The sequence below is a fragment of the Protomyctophum bolini genome (genome assembly GCF_963924005.1).
Source record: "Protomyctophum bolini genome assembly, chromosome: 2".
Classification (NCBI taxonomy): domain Eukaryota; kingdom Metazoa; phylum Chordata; class Actinopteri; order Myctophiformes; family Myctophidae; genus Protomyctophum; species Protomyctophum bolini.
Genome location: NC_137863.1, coordinates 44,332,382 through 44,359,936, shown reverse-complemented (window position 1 = coordinate 44,359,936; position 27,555 = coordinate 44,332,382). Strand labels below are relative to the sequence as shown.

The following is a 27,555-nucleotide window of genomic DNA, read 5'->3' as shown; positions in this document are numbered from 1 at the left end:
GCGTGTGCCCAGCGTAAATGATAATGCGAATGACCGAACTGGCTGGATTACCGTATTAATATCAGTCAGTCAGTCAAAGCCAAGGAGAATGTTACAATACTAATTCACCATCGAGCAGCCTCTGCACTGTCTGAATGTCACACTAACATGATAGCAGGATAAAAACTGATAGCCTGTCTATCCATCCATGAGCAACATATTATCTATCTAGCTCTGGTCCATAGCTCTAATGTGTTGCACGTATTAGAGGTATGGAATGGAACAGAGCTACTATCGATCTATCTACAAAGTATTAGCATAAAACAAATTGATTATATATATTATATGAAAACAAACATAACAATGATATGATGAATATCACTATTTTGTGATAATTGCTGAAAAGATAGTGATATAATATTTTGACATATTATTTCCACCCCTACCTCATATCACTTCATTAAAGAAAAATCACACCCATGTTAAGTGAGGGGCGCTCTTGTCATCATACATCAGATATCATCTCATACTGGCCAATCAGAATGCCTGTTGCCTGTGATTGATTAGCTGATTTGCTCGTTTACATATGACATACATTTTCCCTTCAATGTCAATGGCGTTTAATTTATGTCATATTTAGCAGAATTTTGACGAAATTTCTCTGTTGATAATTTTATTCATTTCACTAAGGTCCAAGGCCAATAAGGGTAACAAAATACAAATACAAAATATGTAATTTTCTCAACAATTATGACAACATTTATTTAAAGTAATAAGTGATGATAGCCTATAAAGTTTTTGGTGCTGCACAAAAAAAATCACAATATTTAATTATTCATAATATATTTGAGCATTTTGAGGCAACAACATAATAATATTTGCAAATCTGCCTGAAACAAGTAATCAACATAATAATCCATTATATTTCTAGTCTTTATAGCTTCAGGATATACCTATAACTCCTGGTGGTCAGGGACGGGGTGGGAGTGACTCCCATTAACTTACAGCCTTCAAGGCCCCCGGCGGCCTGTGGCCCCTCTTCAATGGGACCTCCAAAGTGGGCCCCACTTTGGACCACAGCTTCACAGTATGGTGGAGCAGTGGTCTGCAAAGGGCCCACTTTGACGCCCAGCCTGTAGGGCCCCAGCCCCCAGGATCCTGCGCTGCGTTTCAGGCTCCCCTGTGGCCCCTCCTCAATGGGACCTCTCAAAGTGGGCCCCTTGAGGACCACTGCTTCACAGTACGGTGGAGCAGTGGTCCTCAAAGGGCCCACTTTGACGCCCAGCCTGTAGGGCCCCAGCCCCCAGGAGCCTGCGCTGCGTTTGAGGCTCAGACCGAGGGAGAATACAGAGCAGAGGAGGGGCCCACACACATTTGAAATTGGTCCTCAAAGGGCCCACTTTAAGGGGTCCCCAGTAGGGGACCTCCATTCTGGGGGGTGTTAGAGGCCGGGCTCCAGGGGCCCTTGTCAGTGCCTCAAACCCAGTACTGCGCGACGCGGTCCAGTTTCCCGCGAAGGGCCCCTGGGAGCCAAGGGCCCCTGGGCCGCGGCCCAACTGGCCCTATGGCTAATTTGTCCCTGTGTGTGTGTGTGTGTGTGTGTGTGTGTGTGTGTGTGTGTGTGTGTGTGTGTGTGTGTGTGTGTGTGTGTGTGTGTGTGTGTGTGTGTGTGTGTGAACTTGTTTTAAACACATTCTAAATATGAAGTACTTCTTCCAATGTCTCCAGGACTATGCAGAGTCTGTCTGCAGAATCTTCCCCGGTTGAAGATGAGGTACAACAGATAGAGGTACTAAAGTGAGAGATAGTGGGAAATGGAGAATTCATTTTACTTTTATTATATACAGTAGTAACCATTGGCAAACGTTGTGTGTGTTGTTGAATAGGAAGCAATACTTATTTGAATAGGATATATATATTTGTATGATGACATCCAAATTGGACTTGAAATGTTATGGCCCACGGTTTAATAACAGTTAAATAAATCTGCTCGCGGAGGCACTGCAGTGCAACTCTTTCACGCCATTTCTTATTTGTAGCCTATAGGCTAATGTTCTATTCTTCAAAAGATTAAAAAACAATTCCCAATAAATGTCATTCATTTAATTTAAGTGTAATGCTTAATTGGGTCGTCCACTCACAGTTAACAGTCTTTGTATTGAGTTTGTGCTTGAAATGTCCTGTAATTCTGCAAACTGTTAATAAATATTTCAATCAATCAATCAATCAATCAATCAGTTCTGCAGGAACACCTACTACTTTCTGGCTTGACAGCCCATACATCAAAAAAGTCCTATTCGATTGCATTAAACGACGTTAAACTCACTTTTCCACTCACTTTTCCAATCAATTTGCCACTCGATTTGCCATTCACTTCATGCATGCATGCGCATATACCCTCTATACATAGTAATTGCTCAAAAACTTTAGATCGGAAAGAGTTGCAGCTGCCAAAGTAGGGAGATATAACAATTAGCAGTGATAGTGTGCGTGTTTTAAATGCAGTGCATTTAAACACTACAGTGCAATAAGATTGTGAGACGGAGGATGACTGATTTAAGCAGTCACACCTGCTTAAATCAGTCATCCTCCATCTCACAAAGATGATTAATTAACGTTATATATAGCGTTTGAGGAGCTCAGAGGTATACAATGCCGTCGGCGGCTGAGAATGCAACACAGGAAATGACGTACAGTAACACGTCCTTAAATGGGCGTTGTGCTGTTTACTTTTCTAGGTAGTTCACCTTTCACCTAGTAGGCCCTATGTGTAATGGAGACCAATGTTCTTTTGCTTAATTAGTAATTCTCCTCACCTGGTAGCTTCACAAGGGTAGTTATGAGGTGATTAGTTTGGTCAGAGGCAGTTCAGTTCAAGCCAGCACACTGTCAAGAGCTCTCTCACTACATGTTGAGTTAACCCTTTCTACCAGGCCTTGTACAGGATAAGTCTGTAAGTGTGTGTCTTTTTGTTAAACTTCTTGGCTCTTAAAGAAATTTACATGTTCTTTTTGTAATCTTGTATGATGCATACAATAACTATGTTTGGTTTATTATTTTACAGTATATGACACCAATGTTGTGTTTCTATTTTTTCTGTATTGCAGTTTTACAATTTATTCTTCACTAAAGATCCTAAACCAAGTCACTGCCTTTGGAGCTTTATTGGGAACCTTGTTAGCTGTCTGCCAAGCCATACACAATGTACACCAACGTATAGTAAGGGCAGAACAGGCGTATAGTAGGCCTGCTTCGATTTGGAGTATATACTGTAGCAAAAAAAACAGTTTGTTTCCATCTCAAGAAAACAGTGCTGTTGTTACGTTTCACATACTGCCGCCCCGAATGCATTTCAGCATTAAATGAGAGATTTTACTTATTTCCTCTTAAATTAGACAGTGTGAGATATGTCAAAAAGATCGTAGTTAACTCAACTCAACAGACAGGGAAATCGTCCTCTGTGACTATAACAGACCGGGATGCTAAAATATTTCCATATTTCCAAATATGTCCATATTCATGCATTTTGATGTGCTGTGTGCATCATCGGTCTAAAAATCACACCGTCAGTAACAACTAATCAAACGCAGCATGCGGAGTCAGTTCAGTCAGTCAACCTCAAGGGAGGTTCTTGCCATGCTCAAAGGCCCATACTATGCTCAAGGGGTTAACATGCTGCATTACTATGTGGGAGTATACGTGTGTGCAAGTCTCACACGTCATTCGTCGATGCGGCAGTCAGCTGACTAATTGAGCAGGCTACTTAAGCTCACTAGACTCCATGCTCTTCCTGCCTTCCTCTGCTCATGGTTCCCGGTTGTATGTGATGTTTTCTCCCACCACCACCCCAGCACCACCGGTGGGCTCTGCTATTTATGCTCCCCACGGGGGGTTATTGTATATCTATCTCCCTGCTCTTTATGTTTTATGTTGTTGCTTAATCGTGCCGAGCAGGGAGAAATCCAGCAGAGCCGAACGCCAAGTCAAATATCATAATATGCACACTCATTACTCATTCTGCAATAAATATTGGTTTAACTATTCGTGAGTTGTCTGACTGAAATGGTTATCCTGTTATTGCCTCTCTCTTTGTCGTACTCATTCTTCTAACTCTTTCTCTCTCAGATCAGAGCCACATTCTCTCTCTCTCTCTCTCTCTCTCTCTCTCTCTCTCTCTCTCTCTCTCTCTCTCTCTCTCTCTCTCTCTCTCTCTCTCTCTCTCTCTCTCTCCACTCTGCACTCTTTCATGAATAGCTAATGGATGTTGAACGGAGCTCTGGGTGGGATGCAGTATGCAGTAGTCTTATTACAGGGGGGGGGGGGGGGTTATGTGTGTGCTGTGCGCCCAGCGTGCTCTCATCAGCGCTACGGTGAAAGGTTCAATTGCTCCGTCCAGGGGCCAGCCCACCTCCATAAACAGAGGGGCTAAAGAGGTTTGTTTACTGGCCCCCACCTTGACTTGACCTCCGTGTAGCTTGGGGACATAAGGCGGCATGATTGCCTTAAGTGTTGTGGGCCCGGTCGGTTCCGGGGAGAGAGAGAGACTGAGACTGGGCGTGCTGCATGGCCCCTCTAGGCTATAGGATTGGATGCAGTGTTGTCGACTACCTTTTTTTTCACTGACGAAAAACGAATGGAAACTAAATTAAAATGAAGCTACGATGACTAAATATACTGACAATTTCGTCGACAAATAAAAACTAGAGTAAAAATGTTAGGAATGGACTATAGTGGACAACGCGACGCGTTGTGAGCTTGTAGATCAGCTATTTTCAGCGTGCAACCAAAGTGTAAAAAGTACTTATACTGGATCTATTTTCAGTTTCGTCGTACAAACACTCGTTACGAAGTGTGTAACACTGTGTAGTAGCTATCCATGGTGCTGAAGTGTGTAACACTGTGTAGTAGCTATCCATGGTGCTGAAGTGTGTAACACAGTGTAGGAGCTATCCATGGTGCTGAAGTGTGTAACACTGTGTAGTAGCTATCCATGGTGCTGAAGTGTGTAACACAGTGTAGGAGCTATCCATGGTGCTGAATTGTGTAACACTGTAGGAGCTATCCATGGTACTGCAGTAACACTGTGTAGGAGCTATCCATGGTGCTGCAGTAACACTGTGTAGGAGCTATCCATGGTGCTGAAGTGTGTAACACTGTAGGAGCTATCCATGGTGCTGAAGTGTGTAACACAGTGTAGGAGCTATCCATGGTGCTGAATTGTGTAACACTGTAGGAGCTATCCATGGTACTGCAGTAACACTGTGTAGGAGCTATCCATGGTGCTGAAGTGTGTAACACAGTGTAGGAGCTACCCATGGTGATGAAGTGTGTAACACTGTGTAGGAGCTATCCATGGTGCTGCAGTAACACTGTGTAGGAGCTATCCATGGTGCTGCAGTAACACTGTGTAGGAGCTATCCATGGTGCTGAAGTGTGTAACACAGTGTAGGAGCTACCCATGGTGATGAAGTGTGTAACACTGTGTAGGAGCTATCCATGGTGCTGCAGTAACACTGTGTAGGAGCTATCCATGGTGCTGAAGTGTGTAACACTGTGTAGGAGCTATCCATGGTGCTGAAGTGTGTAACACTGTAGGAGCTACCCATGGTGATGAAGTGTGTAACACTGTGTAGGAGCTATCCATGGTGCTGCAGTGACACTGTGTAGGAGCTATCCATGGTGATGAAGTGTGTAACACTGTGTAGGAGCTACCCATGGTGATGAAGTGTGTAACACTGTGTAGGAGCTATCCATGGTGCTGCAGTAACACTGTGTAGGAGCTATCCATGGTGCTGAAGTGTGTAACACTGTGTAGGAGCTATCCATGGTGCTGAAGTGTGTAACACTGTAGGAGCTATCCATGGTGCTGAAGTGTGTAACACTGTAGGAGCTATCCATGGTGCTGAAGTGTGTAACACTGTGTAGGAGCTATCCATGGTGCTGAAGTGTGTAACACTGTAGGAGCTATCCATGGTGCTGAAGTGTGTAACACTGTGTAGGAGCTATCCATGGTGCTGAAGTGTGTAACACTGTAGGAGGCATCAATAAGGCCCGCATCAATAAGGCCCGCCAAAATACATTTTAGTCGACTAAATCAACTGTAGATTTTGTCGACTGAAATCTTATATGACGTTTAGTCTACTAACACTGAGACATTCCAGGTGACAAAAATTATGACAAAAACTAAATTAAGTTTCAGTCCAAAGACTATGACTAACCCATTCTGAACGGGAACCCATTTTGGTGTTAGCATCATGTTATGCTTTAGCTATTGAAAAATAGCAGATCTACAAGCTCATAGAATCTGATCTCAGGTCAGAATGGGTTCATCAGACCAGTGTGTGTCCAGTGGAAACCTCCTATGAATCTGATCTCAGGTCAGAATGGACTAAACTAAAATGTGTGCTGCCAAAAACAACACTGATTGGATGCAGCCTCCTGGTCTTTCCACCAACATATCAGCATTGTTGCACAACGGTGTTGATGTTGCAAGACCATACAGTACAGTAAACCGTAGAGAAAGCAGAATTAAGAAAATGATGTATCTACAGTATAAGGATAGGGGTTATTAAACCATCCATTTAATAATCAATTAATCATTCAGGGCGTTGTTTTTGTAATTGGTTTATAGTTATGTATCTTGTAAATATCTTTCTAATATTCTTCTATTAGCAATCATGCTAATACCTTAGTTTGCGATAGCTATATGGACTATATTAATCACAGATTAATCAGGAATACTATATTATAAGCTATAATAATTGCTTGTTGGTTGCAGCCCTATATTCAATACATCCATTTTATACTTGTTCCCGTATAGCCCGTAGTGAGAAGCAAAGGTCTTCCATTTGCGCTGGCAGTAAACAAAAACAATAAAAAAGTTGATTGAATGAATTCTTGCTGTTTTATCCCCCCTCCTCCCCTGTCTTCCTTTGACCTTCTGCGTGTCCCTGGGTAGGGAAAACATCCCCAGAAGACAACACAGCAACCTGTTCTATTGATGCTGTCGTCGGGCACGGGCAGAGAAACCTTGTATCTCCGCAGTTTCAACATTTCATGTTTTTTTGTCGTGCAGAAGAAAGTGTCGCTGAAAAGTAGAGTTAAAAAATAGCTGTTCTATAAACGCCCCACGGCGTGATGTGTCATCAGTCTTGTAGATCGGGTATTTTCATATTAACCCTTATTTTTATTTATTTTTCGCAAATCCCCCCGCCACCCCTCCCTAGCAACTATGATCTAGTTTTCATATTAATCTAATCATCGCAAAAACAGTGGCGTGGATTTTCGTATATGGATCCACCCCATGACAGCCGTGAATGTCCAATATTGCGTGCCCCTCTCTCGGGTTTTTTACAAAAACACCCAAAGCAGCTTTAATTAAAGAGCCACCCCGCTATATACGTACTCATTCCTGCTGTATATCGTTTATGAGCAGCAAAATCTGTTCATGCATGTGGCTCGATCTCCACCGTGTTGCTGATGGTTTCCTGAAACGTTTCTCTTTCTCCCCCGGCTACGTTGGTGTTGTATCTGGCTATACGACCGACTGACTGTGGTATGGGCTCGACCCATCAGATAAATCTGGATTATACAATTATTGCCAAACCAGGGGTGAAGGAAGTGAACATAGAAGACACCGTCAATGTGGGTTACCTAGCCGGTGATGCGAGAATAAAGGTGCGCTTTTATAATGAAAAGATAAACGGCAGAGTTTGGAGAGAGAGAGGCAGCTAGTGTCCTTTTCTGTATACAGACTGTGAGGAATATTATGAGCCGCATGGTGGACAGACGTTATAACCCATGTTGTTGTGGATGGCCCACCGGGGGGCCATTAATGAGCCCACGGCTCATGGGTCTGGGGGAGCAACAGCTCGCCTATAGCAGGCTAAAAGTTTTTTTAACGTAACTTTCCGTCTTTTTTGTAGACCGCAAAGAGCAATACTACCGGTATGTCAAATTTAGCGTGTGTCTCGATAGCCGACATGCAGCCGCTGTGTAAGGACACTCTTTTTGTCTGTTTGAAAATGATTTTTTTCTGAAAAAGCTATGTTTCAGAAATGTCAGTCGTTCTTCGACTTTTCACAAATAGCAGACCTATACAAGCTCGTATAGCGCCGTCGGTGGCGTGCTATGTAGCTTGTAGATCTGCTATTTTTCCAATAGCTAAAGCATAACATAATGCATAACACCAAAAGGGGGTTCCCGCCCCAAAATGGGTTTTAAATGTATATCAAACTATCTTTTCTGCATATACCGATCTCTTCGCAACAAACAAACGCGATTCTTTCTTCTCGTCACTATACCTTGCTTTTTTTTTTCACGCCGGCCACATTTGGAAATTGTGTCTGTGCGTGGGTTTTGTGGCTATAAACAATAACTCCATTGCAAAACAGAAAGGTTATTCTTTTTTTTCCTCCATTTCCTGAAAAGTAACACTTTTAGAATATACGAGGTTTCAGCCCCGACTGTGACGATGCGCCGGCTGGTGATGTTTATCCCATTCTGACCTGAGATCAGATTCATACGAGGTTTCCACTGCGGACACACACTGGTCTGATGAACCCATTCTGACCTGAGATCAGATTCTAAAAAATGTCAGTCGTTCTTTGATTTTTTCAAAAATATCAGACCTAAAAGCTCGTAGCGCGCCACTCGGTGGCGCGCTATGAGCTTGTAGATCTGCTATTTTTCAATAGCTAAAGCATAACATGATGCTAACACCAAAATGGGTTCCCGTTCAGAATGGGTTATCTCTCTCCCTGGGCTTGTCTCTGATATAGCCTTGGGTTTCTGATATCTTATCTTATCAAAGTCCCTTTGCTGTTCATGTTTTTGTTTTTGCAGTTAACGTGGAGACACCCCCCCCCACCCCCCAAGCCAACTGTCAGCCGTGCTGGCAGAAGTTGTCCAATTTTCTTTTACTCAAGTCAATTTTAGCAAGACAGTACAGTGTACCTCAAAGTAAAAGTCCCCAGTATACAACTGGCAGCAAAAAAAAATCTTATTTTATCCAAATAAAAGTATGAACATTCACAAAAATGTTGCAAATATTATTTTCCAGAAATTAGCTTAAGTTTAACCCATTTTGGGCGGGCGCATTATGTTATGCTTTAGCTATTGAAAGAATAGCAGATATACAAGCTCATAGCGCCACACGTTGTATAGGTCTGCAATTTTTGAAAAATCGAAGAACGACTGACATAGAAACATAGCTTTTTCAGAAAACTGTCAGGATGTAGAAGACATTTTTAGAATCTGATCGCACGCACGCACGCACGCACGCACGCACGCACGCACGCACGCACGCACGCACGCACGCACGCACGCACACACACACACACACACACACACACACACACACACACCCGCCCAGTAGACCTGCAGGGTGATTACATTGACTCTTTACAGTAAACTGTGTGAAAATCCCCCATGGCACAGAAGTCAAGGTGAGCCCACCTTTGACTCAACACTTCCACAACCCTGTTTGCGAAGCCCTAAAGTAGCCATCCGGTTGGTGTCCTCAGGTGCATTTTGTCAGCAACCTTTTTTCGCACCTTCCAACCAGACTGATTCTCTCGACTCCGTTCATTGTAGTGACCTGCAGTATAGGCTGCTTATAAAGTCTTGCTAATGATGGCAGAGTCTTTACCCAAGGTTCAGGAATCGCAACATACAGTACTGTGATCAGCATATATGATAGATATAGGTCTTATAGTCCACTGAACATTTAACACTTTTAAAGACGTGTGCACACGTGTCATTAGTATAGTTAGTGGAGACATTTTATGTACAGTGAGGTCTGTATATAGAACCCAATTTGTAACATATTCATATGGCGCGCCTGTGCATATTATAATTGATAATAATATTGGAAACTAGAAAAAGTGCCTCTCGGGGCACATCTAGGTCTCCACCAGGCCAGGTCAGGTTGTGGCCTCCTGCTGGCGCTACAATAGGCCAATATGAAAAGGGTGCCACTTGTTCTTACACCATTAATGGCAATTGGATGATTTGAGGCACTTTGTTCCAAAAATGTGTTTTGCACAAATCCACCTGCTGGTGGCGCTATAACAGGCCAATGTGAAAAGGGTGGGATATATAACTCAGCCTATAGTAGGAAAGTCTGTGAAAGATTTCACGTAAATTGCACGCTGCGTTCATGAGTTGAGGCGTTTTGTTTCAAAAGGGCCAATCCCGCAAACTTTGAAAGTCAATGTTAGCCAAATTGGTTGGAATATGAAATATCGGACAGATCCATCTTGAACACATGACTATAGAGATAGTGTGTAACGATTTGCAGGATTTTTGGACAGAATCTGGAGGAGTAATATAAAGAAAAAATGTTTTTCAAAAGTCGGCCTCCTGGTGGCGCTATAACAGTGTGTGTGCAAAATTTGACATTGATCGGGTTAACGGTGCCGGAGACTAGCTGTTCACACACGGACGGACGGACGGACGGAATGCAAAACATACTCTCTCCCCATGCCTTCGGCCTGGTGGAGACAATGATATGAGTAAATTCATAATTTAATTCATGATAGCCCACTTATGTTTATTATAGGCTATATGTGTGCAGCATAATGTAATTATTGTAAGAAACCACTGTGGTTTTTTTGCCCGCTATAGTGCAGTATATAACATTAAATGCAATCAGTTTAAGAGGCAGTTTATACTGCAATAAGCTGTTGTTAATCAGAAAAAAAAACACGCTTTCAAAGTGGCGCCCCTATTTCGGTCATTATAAGCAAAATGAATATAGCCAGAAATAGCCAAAACAGGGTTAGTGTTACAATCTACAATCTACAATCTCTTATAGATCAGCTATTTTCACAAATTTGGCCTTACAATGACATATGGTATATGGTATAAAACAGTGCATTCATCTCTGGAATATTTTTTTAAGGTTATTATCATTATCATTATCATTATTATTATCATTATCATTATCATTATCATTATCATTATCATTATTATTATTATTATTATTATTATCATTATTATTATTATTATGTTTTCTCGCTACAGCGACACAATTAACTGTGGCTCTTATAAGCAGCTCTGAGGTGTGAACATTCTGTGCACCTTGTAGGGTTGTAAGGGTTTTGCGGTTGATTATTGTCATGGAAGCAGTAGAGAGAATGGCAGCGTCAAACAGCTGGAGACTTATAGGTCTTAAACTAAGTACAATGCGACACCCCCGCTATGGGAAACACGTTGGATTTCTACTAAGTCTGGGTGATAATGCCAAAGTATTCCTATCAGCCAGCCACTGTCAGCCGCAAACACGGCGATGGTGCAATAAAATGAAATGTGAGAACAGCTATACAGTACGCTCCCAAGCTGGAGTTACAGTATATATACCTTGCCGTACAGCGGACGCGCTTGTAAAGCTTGTAGATCCGCTATATATTTCCGGCCCCCTGTCCTATACAACGTAAACATTCAGGCTGTAACACACGTGTAGTGTAGTGTGAGGTTGACTGTGTGACGACTGTGTCCGAGGCTAGTCATAAAATGAACAGACGAGATGATCTTTCTGCTGCCGTGCTCTTGACGTCCTTGTTTATGCATGCGTTCATTTTGCTTGGTTTGTTCTTTTTATGTTTTACAGTGGCTACGGAAGCCACTGTCTACCGTATAGGGAAAGGGGCCATAGGGAAAGGGGCCATCTTGTGGGTTTTTTTTGGGGGAAACGTAAACCGTTGGTTAAAAATGTAGAAACCACCCAACCTTAGGTACTGTAGAGAATTGGGGCTCGATCAGCAAACGCTCCCATTTAGAAGGCGCTCTTAATCCAGAGCGATTTACAGTATGCAAGAACAAAACGCAGTGAGCACTAACTATGAGACCTAGCAGAACATGTCTGTCTGTCTGTGTGTGACACTGTGTGTGTGTGTGTGTGTGTGTGTGTGTGTGTGTGTGTGTGTGTGTGTGTGTGTGTGTGTGTGTGTGTGTGTGTGTGTGTGTGTGTGTGTAGCCACCAAAGAACTCACCGTTAAGGACATTTAAGTGGACGTCATCATCGGATTCGATGGACAACCATAAGCAAGTAAGTGTGTCACGCTGTAACACCACCCACCCGCCACCAGTATCACACACACACAAAACACACACACACACACACACACACACACACACACACACACAGACAAAAAACTTAACTTAAAAAAAACTTAACTTAAACATAAATAAAACTTTAAAAAAAACACACACACGCACACATACACACACTAAAAAAAAACTTTAAAAAAAACGTAACTTAAAAAAAAAAAAAAATGTACGAGCTGCGTTCGCTTCCCGCGTTTGCGCGTCTTATACTACATCAAATACATCAAAATAGTGTGTGTGTGCGTACCTATGTGACTTCTGTGTGACGACGCGTTGGTCAGCTGGCTCCACAGAGTCACCAAGCAGACGGTCAGCAGCAGCATCCGTCTGCACACGCTCCGCAGGTCCCTCTCCCGCATTCTGAGGGGGAAAAAGGCAAAACAAAATGGCCGTGGGCAAGCATGTCTTGATTGATACAAGAAGAGTGGGCATATATAGCCCTGCAGGCAAAAGACATCAACTTAAAAAAATATTGCTACTACATAATCAAACCCGCGAGCAATCTTATATAGTTTCGTAGGCTACATAAGACTATCAAAGTTATTTAGCACCAAATGAGCGACATTCCCTTATAGCTAATAGGTACCGTATATAGGTTTGTCTGCTCTCAACATGCTCTTTCGTCCGACGTCTGAACAAGGGAGGTGATTTAACGACAAAGTGATGATGGGAGGTTTCAGTACGTTTCCTTAGAACTCGTGCACAGAACTATAGTTCCGGGGAAGCCTGTCATGGAACCAGGAGGGAGGAAGAATATTGGCCATTGCAGAGAATGAAAACAAAGTGGTCTTCTTGGTGCTTTGCTTGCTGGTCTTGCTGGTCTCCAGCACTACTATAGTACAATGCGCGGGGCACTGCCAGGCAGCCAAGAACTTGGGCAGACGCCAGCGAGCTGTCCAAGAAGCCCCAATGGTTGGATGTCAATTAGAGTATAAACTCCCGAAATCACAAAGTAGGGATTTAGGGAAGCTTTAGAACAACAGGCCTCCCCCCCTGCCATGTCAAAGATTAGCTCACTGTGTGTCGCGCACAACAGGGTTCCCCCCCAGCATGCATTTTACTTAACCCATTTTGACCTGAGATTTTTCAAAAATAGCAGACATACAAGCTCGTAGCGCGCCACTTGGTGGCCGCAAATAAAGCTTGTTTTGATGCAAAACGCAGCCTTGGAAGAAGAATCCAAGATATTAGGATTCTAAAAATCTCTATAACGCATAGACAGCATAAACCAGCAGACATTTCACTCCTGTTTTCTTTTTTTTTCCTGTTTACATCATCGCACCGGATCCGGAGTGTTACGAGAGTTACGAGTGCGTACAGAACAGAGTTGTGAAGTGCCATCAATTCCTATTAAAAAGACGTCCAAAGATGACCTCGGCGTCGATAGCCCAAGTAGGTATAAAGGCATCAAAAGACACTTTTTTAGTTTTAACCTAAACATATATCACTTAACCCTATCTTTAAGTACAGTACTTGAGTTATGTTCCACCACATGCTCACTCACTTGGAAATTCAAACGCTGCTGGGTATAAGAAGACAAAATACCCTGTGCCTGCTGTTTCTGTAGAGCTTCATTCAAAGACAAACTATAACACATTTGTGTTGACTTGGTGCCCAACTGATGAAACACACATGTTAGTGTTAGTGCATCCTTGCATAATAATGATTCACATGTTTGTGTTTTCCCTGCATGGCTTGACTGCTGTCATGACAAATAATCCACAACATGGTGTGCTACATGACACTAATTTAAATAATCTACTCACTGCGGATGAAGGAAGGAAGGAAGGAAGGAAGGAAGAAAGAATTCAAGTACGAAAAGAGAAAGATAGAAAGAAAGAAAGAAAGAAAGAAAAAGGTCCTGTATCTTTTTCCTCTCCATCTCTCCTCTCCACTCTGTCCTGTGTGTGTGTGTGTGTGTGTGTGTGTGTGTGTGTGTGTGTGTGTGTGTGTGTGTGTGTGTGTGTGTGTGTGTGTGTGTGTGTGTGTGTGTGTGTGTGTGTGTGCAGGGCAGGCTACCTGAGCGGTGAGTAATATTGTTTACAGTGTGGTCTGACTGGGCTGTGCTCTGCCTAGTAATCTTCATGTACTTCGTTGTCCAGTAACACACAGTCAGTGTGTCTCTGTCTAAGAGGCCCGCGGAGAGGCGAACAAACAACGCAATCAGCAGCTCATCTTATTGCCTTACAGAGTCGGGACCGGTCGCAAATCACAGTCAACAGCCCACACACACACACACAGCTTGCACGCGCCACGCACGCACACACACACACACACACACACACACACACAAACACAACCACCCAAATTAGCAACGATTGGTTTCACGCAAAGTACTTAACTCCTGTTTATTTGGCAGGGGGGCTCTTGCAACGGCAGAGGAAAGATGTCTCGCCTTTGCATCTGCCTTTGCGCTGACAGTCTGCGCTGCCTGCATGGTGGAGGTATTATAATAACAGCCAGGGGTTCTATATACATACATGACGCACTGCACGCTATATCAAGATATATAGCAAAGAAAGTCAGCGTGTGTGACTGCTGGCAATGTTCCCGTTAGATGTCTACTACTATAACTGCGACATGAATTACACAGATCTTGTAAGATAAACCATTCAATCACATGCATCACCCCCACCACGTTACATTCGGGAGACCTGTGTTTATAGGGCTTAATGATCCAATCAATCAAATCCAAACTGATTTTATGAATATATCCATATAGGACTGTACTGTACTGTACTGTACTGTACTGTACTGTACTGTACTGTACTGTACTGTACTGTACTGTACTGTACTGTACTGTACTGTACTGTACTGTACTGTGTGTGTACAGGTTTGTGGGAGTACACACGGGTGGATTGTAGATAGACGTGCGTATGGGTGAGCATGAGCACGATGCCCTTATATGCAGGTTAACACATATAGGAAATAGCGCACTGGGGCACACTGTGCAATGCAAACTAATAGGCGAGCGAGTGTTTGGCAAGGAATTGTTTGGCATAATGACAACAACAAAAAAAAAACTATATATCCTACAAGGTCACTGTGCATATAGTGAGCGAGCAGCTTGTAGATCTGAACGTTTGTTAATACCTTATAGAAATGTTGCTTTTAACCCATTTTGGGAGGGAACCCCTTTTGGTGTTTTATGCATTATGTTATACTTTAGCTATTGGAAAATAGCAGATCTACAAGCTCGTAGCGCGCCACCGAGTGGCGCGCTACGAGCTTGTATAGGTCTGCTATTTTTGAGAAATCGTAAAAAGAATATATATTCTTTCAGAGCGAACGTTTTTTTTTTATTTCGACGTCCGGCCTAAACGGGTTAATGGCATGCTCAAATGAGGGCTGCTATTTTGCATCCCTATATTAAAAAAAAAGAAAAAAGAAATCGAAACCAAATCCGTTGCATAATTGCAGACACAGATGACGTCAAACAGAGTAATCTGTTTGGCTGATATATTGGCTTGAAGGATAATAATATGGGGCCTGGCTCGTACGTCTCCCGGTCGTGTTCAGGTGGCTGGGCAGAGCTGCTTAACTGGACAATTATTTCACCCGATGGAAGGGACCCGAGGAAGGGACCAGGTGGCTAATCACAGAATGGACTGAAGAAGGACAATGCGGTTGGAGATGGCGATAAGAGATTATCTTCATATACGGACTTGGCACACATTTTAAGGCATGGATAGTGGATACGCATGCCTTATTTTGTAGCAAATTGTGTGCAAAGTATGTAGACGGACAGACAGACAGACAGACAGACAGACAGACAGACAGACAGACAGACAGACAGACAGACAGACAGACAGACAGACAGACAGACAGACAGACACTTTTTCTTGTTTACTTTAATATTGCTTTTCACAGAGTATTCCGTCATTTAAAATATAATCAACATTTGACACTGACCCGGTTGCTAGGCAACGCCTTCGTCACCCCCAGCACAAGGATTTTTGGAGCTCCCATAGAGCTCCCATTCAAGGTAGGATCTTCCTTGCCTCGTATCTCTGGTGATGATCCATCCGAGGTTCGGATGTGATTTGGGATTCTGGATCGCAAATATAAACAGCGTGAGCTACTGCTATAACACAAGCCGTTTCTTATACAATGGAGGTCTGCGAGCGAGTAAACCGGATGTGAAAACATGGTAATCTGCCGAATACTGCATGCGGAACAGCTAACTGGCCTTTGTCGCCACCTTCGGGCAGACGATTAGTTAAAAAGAATCCTATATTTGTATCTTATAATTATTTAGTCTTGTAATTTATGTGCTGTATACCTAGAAGCTAAAAATGTAATTACATTGAATTAAATAGATTAATGAGATTTAATGCCGATTTTATGGAATTGTGTGTATTACTGTATACATAATGCACACGCACGCACGCAGGCACACACGCACGCACGCACGCACGCACACACACACACACACACACACACACACACACACACACACACACACACACACACACACACACACACACACACACACACATACATGTGCATAGGCCTATAGGGCCTACTGTAGCATGAGAGCTGAAAGGGAGCGCTTGTTTTCGGACAAGCCTCGCCCAATGCTCTGCATTCCAAAGCCCAACCAGGTGCAGTTATTGCGAATGCAGTGAGCACTAACTATGAGACCTAGCAGATCATGTCTGTCTGTCTGTCTGTCTGTCTGTCTGTCTGTCTGTCTGTCTGTCTGTCTGTGTGTCTGTCCCGCTGTTACGTCACCATGACTCAGCCATAACCATATAAGGAGTCCCCAAAGCAGCTATACGTCCAAAACCCAAATATGGACGAGCTGCGTTCGCTTCCCGCGTTTGCGCGTCTTACTTGTGTATACGGCCTGAACAGGCAAACGTTCCGAACAGCCACAGGCTCCGAACAGGCTATATCTAGCATTATAGTTCTCATGAAGTTTGTTTGCCACAACGTGACTGTATACTCATGGAAAGTAGATAATAATTCCAATGTCGTGCACTGTAAAAGTATAGCTGGTGATTACTGCACTTTGCAGGCTGGAAGGTTATAGCTGTCACCCAGTGACCAAGTGGTATTGTTGTATATAGGGGTTGTTTATTAATAACAGGCTGGTGTTCTGCTGATGAAATCTGGGATAGCCTACAAGTGGTCTGAAATGAAAGGATATAGGCTATAAAATAAACATCTAACATTTTTTTTTATTGGGTTATATAATCATTGGTTACGTTTAGTCACCGCCAACAATTCACATCAACAGTTTATCAATGGCTAACTATCAAGCTTAAAATATGCATAATAGAACAATGTCTCGTGTATGTGATTGAAATTGCCAACTGTTTGAAAGCTATACAACCATTTAGGTCCTGCTCTCTTCTCTCTGCTCTCTTCTATTACCTTATACTTATAGAGCACCGAAGTCTGACGTCACTGTCGGTAGAGGGCGCCAGTACGCAGGTTCATGTATTTTTTTATTTGCATTGAAATCCTCATAGGGGGATTTTAGGTCGTTTCATATCAAAATAAACCGATCATCCAGGCCTTTTCTGTCAGGGGGGGTGGCTGTGCGTCGTTAATGATGTCCGTTCATATTTGATACATCCAGTTTCTGGAGAAAATGGAATTAATTTGGCCGCAAAAGCCTTGAAACTATACATATGAAAGCAATGTCGCTGCTAATATACGTCACGCCCAGCCGTCGACACATTGCATTCCTGAGATTCCTCGTTGACGTAAGCTCAGCTGCATGGCGGTGACTCGACTCGTACTAACCACGAAACATTAAATATCAATAAAAACATTTATTTTTAAATTAGTCCGTTTCTGTTGTCCGACGGGCAGCTGCAGCCACCGCGCCTACCTGGAAATGTAGTCTCTGGGTTGTTTTGACTCGTTTCTAGAGCTTATTTTGTTACTCAATTGGGTATATTTATACATTTCCACCCTCAGTCGATGCTTCATATCCATATGAGTGAAAAGGCCGGGATGATCGGTTTATTTTTCAAACACAGTTCTGATATGAAGAGATCTAAAATCCCCCTATGGGGATTTCAATGCACATAAAAAGTACACAAACCTGTGGACTGGCGCCCTCTACTGACAGTGACTCTATATTCGGTGCTCTATATTGGACAATTATTGCCAGTAGGCTATACTGTACAATTATTGAGGGCCATTTCACGTCTGCTATATTTATTAATCTCCCGTTACTATACGTGTAGAGTTTGCTGATAGTAGGAATGATAACAAAGTGGTGGAAAGTAACTTAAGTAGTTAAGTATTTTGAGGCCAATACTTTTGTACTTTACTCAAGTACATTTCTGACTTTATTTCTGCGTTGCTGCGTTCGAGTTCAGGTTCACTTCGGGGGGAAAAAAGCAATTCTCCTGAATGCTGGTTCTGGCATGGCATGGAAGGGAGTGGCATTTGCATTTCTTTCACCATGTAGCATGCATTTGTGGTCTGGAAAGGGCAGTTGTTTTACAGACGGGTAAAAGGGCAGGGGCTGTCTATGAGTGCACGTCCCTGACAGTGAGTACACAACAACAAGCTATACTGCTCTGTTGAAGGGTACTAGGGAAAACAATAAGTACACAACAACACGCTACTGCTCTGTTGAAGGGTACTAGGGAAAACAATAAGTACACAACAACACGCTACTGCTCTGTTGAAGGGTACTAGGGAAAACAATAGTACACAACAACAAGCTACTGCTCTGTGGAAGGGTACTAGGGAAAACAATAAGTACACAACAACACGCTACTGCTCTGTTGAAGGGTACTAGGGAAAACAATAAGTACACAACAACACGCTACTGCTCTGTTGAAGGGTACTAGGGAAAACAATAGTACACAACAACAAGCTACTGCTCTGTGGAAGGGTACTAGGGAAAACAATAGTACACAACAACACGCTACTGCTCTGTGGAAGGGTACTAGGGAAAACAATAAGTACACAACAACACGCTACTGCTCTGTGGAAGGGTACTAGGGAAAACAATAAGTACACAACAACAAGCTATACTGCTTTGTGGAAGGGTACTGGGGAAAACATTAGTACACAACAACAAGCTACTGCTCTGTGGAAGGGTACTAGGGAAAACAATAAGTACACAACAACAAGCTACTGCTCTGTGGAAGGGTACTAGGTGTCACGATATCAGTCTGTTGCACACTTTTATTATGTAGTGTTGCCCTAGTGTTTCCCGTTCTGCCTAGTTGTGTTTGCCTGTCTTGTCTCACTTCCCTGTGATTACTAGTATTCTCCACCTGTGTCCTGTTAGTCTCCCAGCCAATCCCAGTGTTGATTGTTTGTTCTGTTCACCTGTGTATTGTGATCCCTGTGTCTACTTAAACCCTCAGTCCCTTGTGTTCCCTGCTTGATTATAGTTTATGTTATGGTGTTCTGTCCAGTGTTTTCAGTATAATAAATACTTTGCATATGATCTGCTCTACTCCTGCCTGTCTGTTCTACATTTGGGTTCCACATCTTGAGTCGCGCCGTGGCACTAGGGAAAACAATAGTACACAACAACACGCTACTGCTCTGTGGAAGGGTACTGGGGAAAACAATATAACAACATGCTACTGCTCTGTGGAAGGGTAGGCTACTAGGGAAAACAATACATAACAACACGCTACTGCTCTGTGGAAGGGTACTGTGGAAAACAATAGTACACAACAACAAGCTACTGCTCTGTGGAAGGGTACTAGGGAAAACAATAGAAGGGTACTGGGGAAAACAATAGAAGGGTAGCTACTGGGGAAAACTCTCCTATATGGATGTATAATTATTGTATAACTATCTCTGACAGAAAATGCACAATCTTTTTAGAGTTTCACAAGATGGTATTATTACCCAAAGTGTTAATGTAACACAGCTCTGTTTACGCCTATATTTACCTCCTATTTATAGCCAATATTTATTTGTAAATACATTGTTTTATTTTGATTGTCTGCTTTGCCAAATGCCAATGTAAACGTAGGTTTTCTCATGCCAATAAAGCTCCTTTGAATTGAATTGAATTGCATTGCATTGAATTGAATTGAATTGCATTGAACTGAACTGAACTGAACTGAACTGAACTGAACTGAACTGAACTGAACTGAACTGAACTGAACTGAACTCTCCCTGCTGGAAGGACTCCCTCAGAATGTCATATTTGGGTCGACTGAGTTCACAGGTATAAAGTCTCTCAGGATGCACTGCGGAATAATATCGTCAGGCCTCGCTGCTTGGTTGGTTTTGACCATCCAATTATACCGAAGCTTATCATAGACTTCCTATAAACCTGCGTTCAGGGAAGTATAATACGTACGTGGCTCTTGGGCATGAGGTAAGAGAGTTGTTCTGTCGAGTGAGGAGGAGGAGGGGTTTGGCTAACCAATGAAAACCAGTGGTGTTGTTATGCGTCAAAGAAACGTCAGTCAAGGATTTAAATTCCCGATGCCATATAACCCATTCTGACCTGAGATCAGATTCATACGAGGTTTCCACTGGACAACACACTGGTCTGATGAACCCATTCTGACCTGAGATCAGATTCTAAAAAATGTCAGTCGCTCTTCGATTTTTCAAAAATAGCAGACCTACAAGCTCGTAGCGCGCCACTCGGTGGCGCGCTACGAGCTTGTAGGTCTGCTATTTTTCAATAGCTAAAGCATAACATGATGCTAACACCGAAATGGGTTCCCGGTCAGAATGTGTTAATGTTTATTTTTTTGATTTATTTAATAACGTATTGGACCTCTACTATACTGTTGCAGTATAGTAGAGGTGTGTGAGAGGTGAGTTTCATCCTTTTAGAGAGGTTATCGGTCTGCGTAGTGTGTACTTATAGGTTTAATAATTCAGTGGCTATATCCACGGGACCTGCACGGCCAATCTGTGTTACAGAAAGATCCCAGGGAGGTGCATCATGGTCATTAGATGCATCTGACAGGTCTGTCATGAAAAGCGAAGGTCTACAGCAGATCTACAAGCAGATCTACAAAGCTCATAGCGCGCCACCGAGTGGCGCGCTACGAGCTTGTAGGTATGCACCAGTGCCTCCGTCAAATTGATCCAGTGGGAAAATTCTGAGGCCATGTTCTTGCGGGTGTCCTCCACGACTCTGGCTCCCTTCGACATGGACCGTACGTCGGCTTAATTTCCAACTCTGCTGCCTTATTATTGCCAGGTTCTTGTTGGACCTTCCTTCCCCTAATAGTAAGGGCATTTTATCAGGTATTTCACCAATCTGTGAACTAAATCGTTACCAAGAAATTTCTTCACCAATGTGTTTCTAAAGGTGTCTAATAGCATACTACTAAAAGTTTGAAATTCAACTCCCCGGGGGAAATTGAGTTATTAGCATAATATGTGACCATATACCCATAACATCCTATATAAAGAAAAAAAAGTCCAAATTTCAATCATTCTTTCAGTAGCTTGTGACATATGAAACTAGGGGGTTTTCATGATTCTGAATCCATTCCAAGCATTAGTTTTGCACAAAAAACACTCCTTGGGAGGAAAACGGCCATAGCCGTCATCACAAACGTGATGAGGTTAGCACAAGTGGATATGGCCTAATTTAGCCCAAGGAGTGTTTTTTGTGCAAAACTAATGCTTGGAATGGATTCAGAATCATGAAAAACCCCCTAGTTTCATATGTCACATGCTACTTAAAGAATGATGAAATTTGGACTTTCTGGCCTTATATAGGATGTTATGGGTATGGTCACATATTATGCTAATAACTCAATTTCCCACAGGAGTTGAATTTCAAACTTTTAGTACATGTTATTAGACACCTTTAGAAACACATTGGTGAAGACATTTCTTGGTAACGATTTAATAGTTCCCAGATTTTCATAGATTTCTCTTACTATAACCTTCCTTCCATCTCACACAAACATCAAGCGTCTCTCTCTCTCTCTCTCTCTCTCTCTGCGCTTCACTCACAGACTCCCCACACCACAGCTGAAATGCTCATCCATCCGCATACACATCAATGAATACAGTAAAGCCCCCCCCCCCCCCCCCCCCCCCCCCAATTCCCTGGCACTGAGCTGCCTGCCATATCCTCCCTATAGGTGGTTTTATATAGTTCTAAAACGTTTACTCACTTATCACTATTACAATCGCAGACACACGCTCCTGTGTTGAAACAAGCCTTTCTTCACATCTCTTGAATTTCAGCATCAGAGCATATGGACAGCTGTGTGGGGAACACATTACTTGCGTCGAGGAGGAGCGAACGGCATGAGGCGAACGAACGCTGCATCGACACAGTGTTGTCAGATCACACTGAGTCAGTAATGAACCGCATGCTGCTCTCTCTGGCTATATAGCGGATCGGAGTGAGTGATACCTGATTTCAGTGAAAGAGAGCCATACATTTTGAGCCAAGCACTCGCAGTCATGCCCACTAATTAGTTCCTCCTCCTCCTCCCCCCCCAGCATGCAAGAGAAGACATCTGACATGATCATTTGTTTCTATAGCCATCTATGAGCGCGCCCGCGCGTGCGTGTGTGCGTACGTGTGTGTGTGTGTGTGTTTGTGCGCGTGTGTGTGTGTGTGTCTCACAAACCACTGGACGGATCAGTGCCGAACTTTGTATGCTAGCTGGCAGTATAGGCCACAAAAGTACCTCGATGTTTGTTCCACGTTATGTTTTTATCATTTTATTTCATTATGTGAGAAAAGGGGGCTCTGATCGGGATGCACAAATGTTATGCCTCCTTCTGGCCACCAGGGGTGCTGGATGGAGGGGAAAGGAACTGGTTGGAATAACCTGTGTTCCTTCCACGCGCTATACATCCAACCGGTATAGGCAGAGGAAGGTAAAATCATGGGATAAAAATGAAAATGTGCACATTTGAACTCTCAACTATATATGTTGATTTCATAATAGTCCGAGATCTACACTGGAGCCGCCACCCCGGTCCTCATCTCTCATCCACAAGGTGAGATGATGTAAACAAACACACGGTTAACCCATTCTGACCTGAGATCAGATTCATACGAGGTTTCCACCGGACACACACACACTGGTCTGATTAACCCATTCTGACCTGAGATCAGATTCTAAAAATGTCAGTCGTTCTTCTATTTTTCAAAAATAGCTAAAGCATAACATGATGCCAACACCAAAACGGGTTCCCGTACAGAATTAAGTTTGTTAAGTTTGTCTGTGAGGATTTTAGAAATATGAAACCAAATTAAAAATATTAACTCAGTTAAAAACATTCACTTTGAAAGAATATATTATATTCAAAGATTTGCGCCACATTTTTTACGATTTTTCAAAAATAGCAGACCTAACAAGCTCGTAGCGCACCACTCGGTGGCGCGCTATATGAGCTTGTAGATCTGCTATTTTTCAATAGCTAAATTATAACATAATGTTTAAAACACCAAGAGCGTGTGTGACTATAATAACAACATTGGGTCCTTTAGAGTTTGGAACACAGGTTATTTTTTTTCCATTTCCTGAAAAGTAAAAGTTTTGGACAAGGTTTTCCGTGCCCGACTGCGACAATATCTGAGTCGGAAAAGACTAATGGACTGAGACATATTGATATACTTTCTTTTAGTTAAATAATGGTGGAACAAACTAAATAGGCTAAGATGAATAAAGGCAGGCCCTTATAAATGAACGGCCTTTTTATACCCTTCACAACGATATGGATCACTTGAATGAATCAAGCAAAAATATTTCCCCCGGCCAACTCCCATGGGGGGAAATCAGATTCCAAACAAAATGGGATGAGAACATGTAGTACCAGATGAGAGAGAGAGCCAGACAGCTCTTCAGTGCTGGCACTAACCCATTCTGAGCGGGAACCCATTTTGGTGTAGGCATCATGTTATGCTTTAGCTATTGAAAAACAGCAGATCTACAAGCTCGTAGCGCGCCACTCGGTGGCGCGCTACGAGCTTGTAGGTCTGCTATTTTTGAAAAATCGAAGAGCGACTGACATTTTTTTAGAATCTGATCTCAGGTCAGAATGGGTTCATCAGACCAGTGTGTGTCCAGTGGAAACCTCGTATGAATCTGATCTCAGGTCAGAATGGGCTAATATAGCCGGACTGATTACCTGACAGAAACCATCAACTTCTAGTAGGGGAGTATGCTTGGCGTGCGTGGCATGCGATCAAGTAACCCAAAACATTTGGACGCAACTAAATGCAATTAACACAGGAGCATATGGCAGAGTTTGGCAGGCGAGTGCAAGATGTTAGAATATAAATATGTATAACCCATTCTGACCTGAGATCAGATTCATACGAGGTTTCCACTGGACACACACTGGTCTGATTATTAACCCATTCTGACCTGAGATCAGATTCTAAAAATGTCAGTCGTTCTTCGATTTTTCAAAAATAGCAGACCTATACAAGCTCGTAGCGCGCCACTCGGTGGCGCGCTATGAGCTTGTAGATCTGCTGTTTTTCAATAGCTAAAGCATAACATGATGCTAACACCTAAATGGGTTCCCGTTCAGAATGGGATAACAACCTCCGCTCGGTGGGAGATGAACCAAAACCTCACAGCAAAATTGTAAACAAAAGCAACCGTTCAGCAGATATATTCATACTTGCATGTGAATGAATGGGCACGGGAAATCAAGTCCTCAAACAGCATCAATAGCATGTGACAAAGACACATCGCATCCGTCAATTAACCCATTCTGATCGGGAACCCATTTTGGTGTTAGCATCTTGTTATGCTTTAGCTATTGAAAAATAGCAGACCTACAAGCTCATAGCGCGTGGCGCGCTACGAGCTTGTAGGTCTGCTATTTTTGAAAAATCGAAGAACGACTGACATTTTTAGAATCTGATCTCAGGTCAGAATGGGTTAATCAGACCAGTGTGTGTCCAGTGGAAACCTCGTATGAATCTGATCTCAGGTCAGAATGGGTTAAAGCTATAGCGCCAGGAGGACTACGCTCCAAGGGACAACAGCATCAATGTGTTCTATAAGAGCTATTGGTTTGCACCATTTTACAATGCCTTCCAGAGAACCCCTAACCAAATTGCATTTCCATTCAGGAAATCTTTGCAATTGCTTAATTTGCCAGGCACACGTGTGTGTGCGTGCGTGCGTGCGTGCGTGTTTGTGTGCGTGTGTGTGTGTGTGTGTGTGTGTGTGTGTGTGTGTGTGTGTGTGTGTGCGTGCGCGTGTTTGTGTGTGTCTTGGAGAGACGGGGAGATAGACAGAGGCCGTGAGAGAGAGAGAGAGAGAGAGGGGAAGAGGCCGTTTTCAAATCTGCAGTAAAAACGTGATTTGCATAATACCATGTTTCTGGTTCAATAACTCACTCACAACAAACTCTGCACGACTCTGCAACCTTTATCATGTCGAACACTGGGCTGGGGAAAATTGGGGTTATGAAAAACAGCAGCAAATTCCGCAGGCAAGGGGGCAGGGTGGCACGATGTGTCTGTATTACAGTATAACTCCCTGCTTGGTGCAGAGCGGTATACTGGTTAAATACTATTCAATTACTAAGCGGAAATTGCTCTGTCAAATTACTACTCGAGACAAAGTACATGGAGGAGTGTGCTGCTTTTTTTTTCTCCCCTCAACTTTAAAACACCAATTTCATCGGACACGACTCTTTCCTATATATAAACCCTTGTAACTTCGTTTTTACCATTAAAACACATGTCATACAGTGTATAGGTTCGGAAATCTTTTCGGAATAACAATGATAATGAAGAAACGTGTGAGCTGTCGTGAGCTAGAGAGCTCAAAAATAATTCTATTACACACATACCCCGTTTTTTGTGGCATTCCTGCGCCAATAATTTGACGACCTGCCGGAGACTCTAGTGACTAGACGGTCTAGTCTATACTATTACAGCAGACCCTCTGGAGATTGATTGATTGATTGAAATCTTTATTAACAGTTTGCAGAATTACAGTACATTTCAAGCACAAACTCAATACAAAGACTGTTAACTGTGAGTGGACGACCCAATTAAGCCTCACACTTGTTTACAACAGGGTCCACATTGTTCAATTCATCAAAACATTTAGAGACAAACAAATAGACACTTCTATGTAGTTAAAGAACAGAACAGGAATTCATCATATAGGAAGCGAAAAGGGAAAAAAATATATATACAGTGAGGGGAACAGGGGGATAAAAGAAAAGAAAACGAAAGACAGAGTAGGGCGCCTGCACACAACACCATGCGTTGATGCCATGTGTGCATATGTGCAGGCACCCAACACCACGTCCATACAAAAACATAGTACAATCCAGATAAAAATTCAGCTTTTACAGAGGCCAGTTTCGAATTGCAGCCATCCGTAGGTGCCCTTTGAGAGCAGTTTTGAAGGAGCCAAGGGATTCACATGTCTTAATGACTGTTGGTAGGGCGTTCCACATTTTGGTCGCATAGGAGCGAAAAGAATTTAGTCCCTTGTTTGTGCCGAATCTGGGTTGTACATGGTTTGTTGCACTCCCTCTGGTGTTGTGGGTGTGGACTTCGTTTACATTAAGGAAGTATTTAGACAGGTACATGGGTATCTTGGTGGTGTATCTAATCTTGTGGACCAGACCCATTGCAAGATGCTGTACTCTGTCGTCGACCCTAAGCCATCCCAGCCTGTCAAAGTGGGCAGGGGTGAGGTGGGTTCGGGGGGTGAGGCCAAGTAGGAGCCTGACCAGTTTGTTTTGGGAGGTCTGGAGCCTTGTTTTAAGGGCCTTTGAGGTGCTGTGGTACCAGGAGGTGGATGCATAGTCAAAGAAACCTTGTACAAGGGCTCCTGTTAAGGTCTTCAAGGTGTTTTTGTCGACCAGTGAGGAGATCCTGTAGAGGAATCTTGTTCTTTGATTGACTTTTTTTATTACGTTGGTGGCCATCTTATCACCGGAAAGATTGGCCTCCAGGATGGAACCTAGGTAGGTAATTTGATCCTTCCGTGTGATAATATCATCACCAACTCTAACCAAGAAGCCATCTGCCTTTTTGAGATTACTATTTGATCCGAAGAGAATGGATTCCGTTTTTCCCAGGTGTAAGGATAGTTTGTTATCAGCGAGCCAGGTGCAGATTCTACCGAGTTCAGAGCTGAGGGTCTTTTCAACCTGCAGTTTGTTCCTGTCCGAGACCAGCAGTGCTGAGTCGTCTGCGAACAGGAACAAGTTGCAGTCACAAGTCACGAGACTCTTTGAGCTGACTCTGCAGGTCATCAAAGCTTAGTAATGCGACAAAATGGATCTCTCCCGTGAATTCAAGGCATCACGGGGTGTGAAATTGATAGAAAATAAATCATTTTCATCACTTTTCTTCTGTTTTTTTTTTTTGGGTGGGGGGGGGGGGGGGTGAACTACCCCTTTAAGTGGTTCGTTCATAAGGTACCTTTTCCCTTCCTAGAAATGTAGTGTGGCCAAAAGTTTAAAAAAAATCACACCCATGTGAACTGAGTGGTGCAACTCCCCCCCCCCCACACACACACACACACACACACCTCTCTCTCTCTC

General features: G+C 43.0%; 1 protein-coding gene across 1 annotated transcript in view; it reads right to left on the bottom strand.

The window, feature by feature from the left end:
- tafa3a (TAFA chemokine like family member 3a) overlaps positions 1-27,555 on the bottom strand; it is a 158,693-nt gene that overhangs the window by 53,048 nt on the left and 78,090 nt on the right. Inside the window, exon 2 of the mRNA XM_080785986.1 lies at positions 12,335-12,447. Within this exon, the coding sequence (XP_080642112.1) occupies positions 12,335-12,446 (112 nt within the window). The 5' untranslated portion in view covers position 12,447. The remainder of the gene's footprint in view (positions 1-12,334; positions 12,448-27,555) is intronic.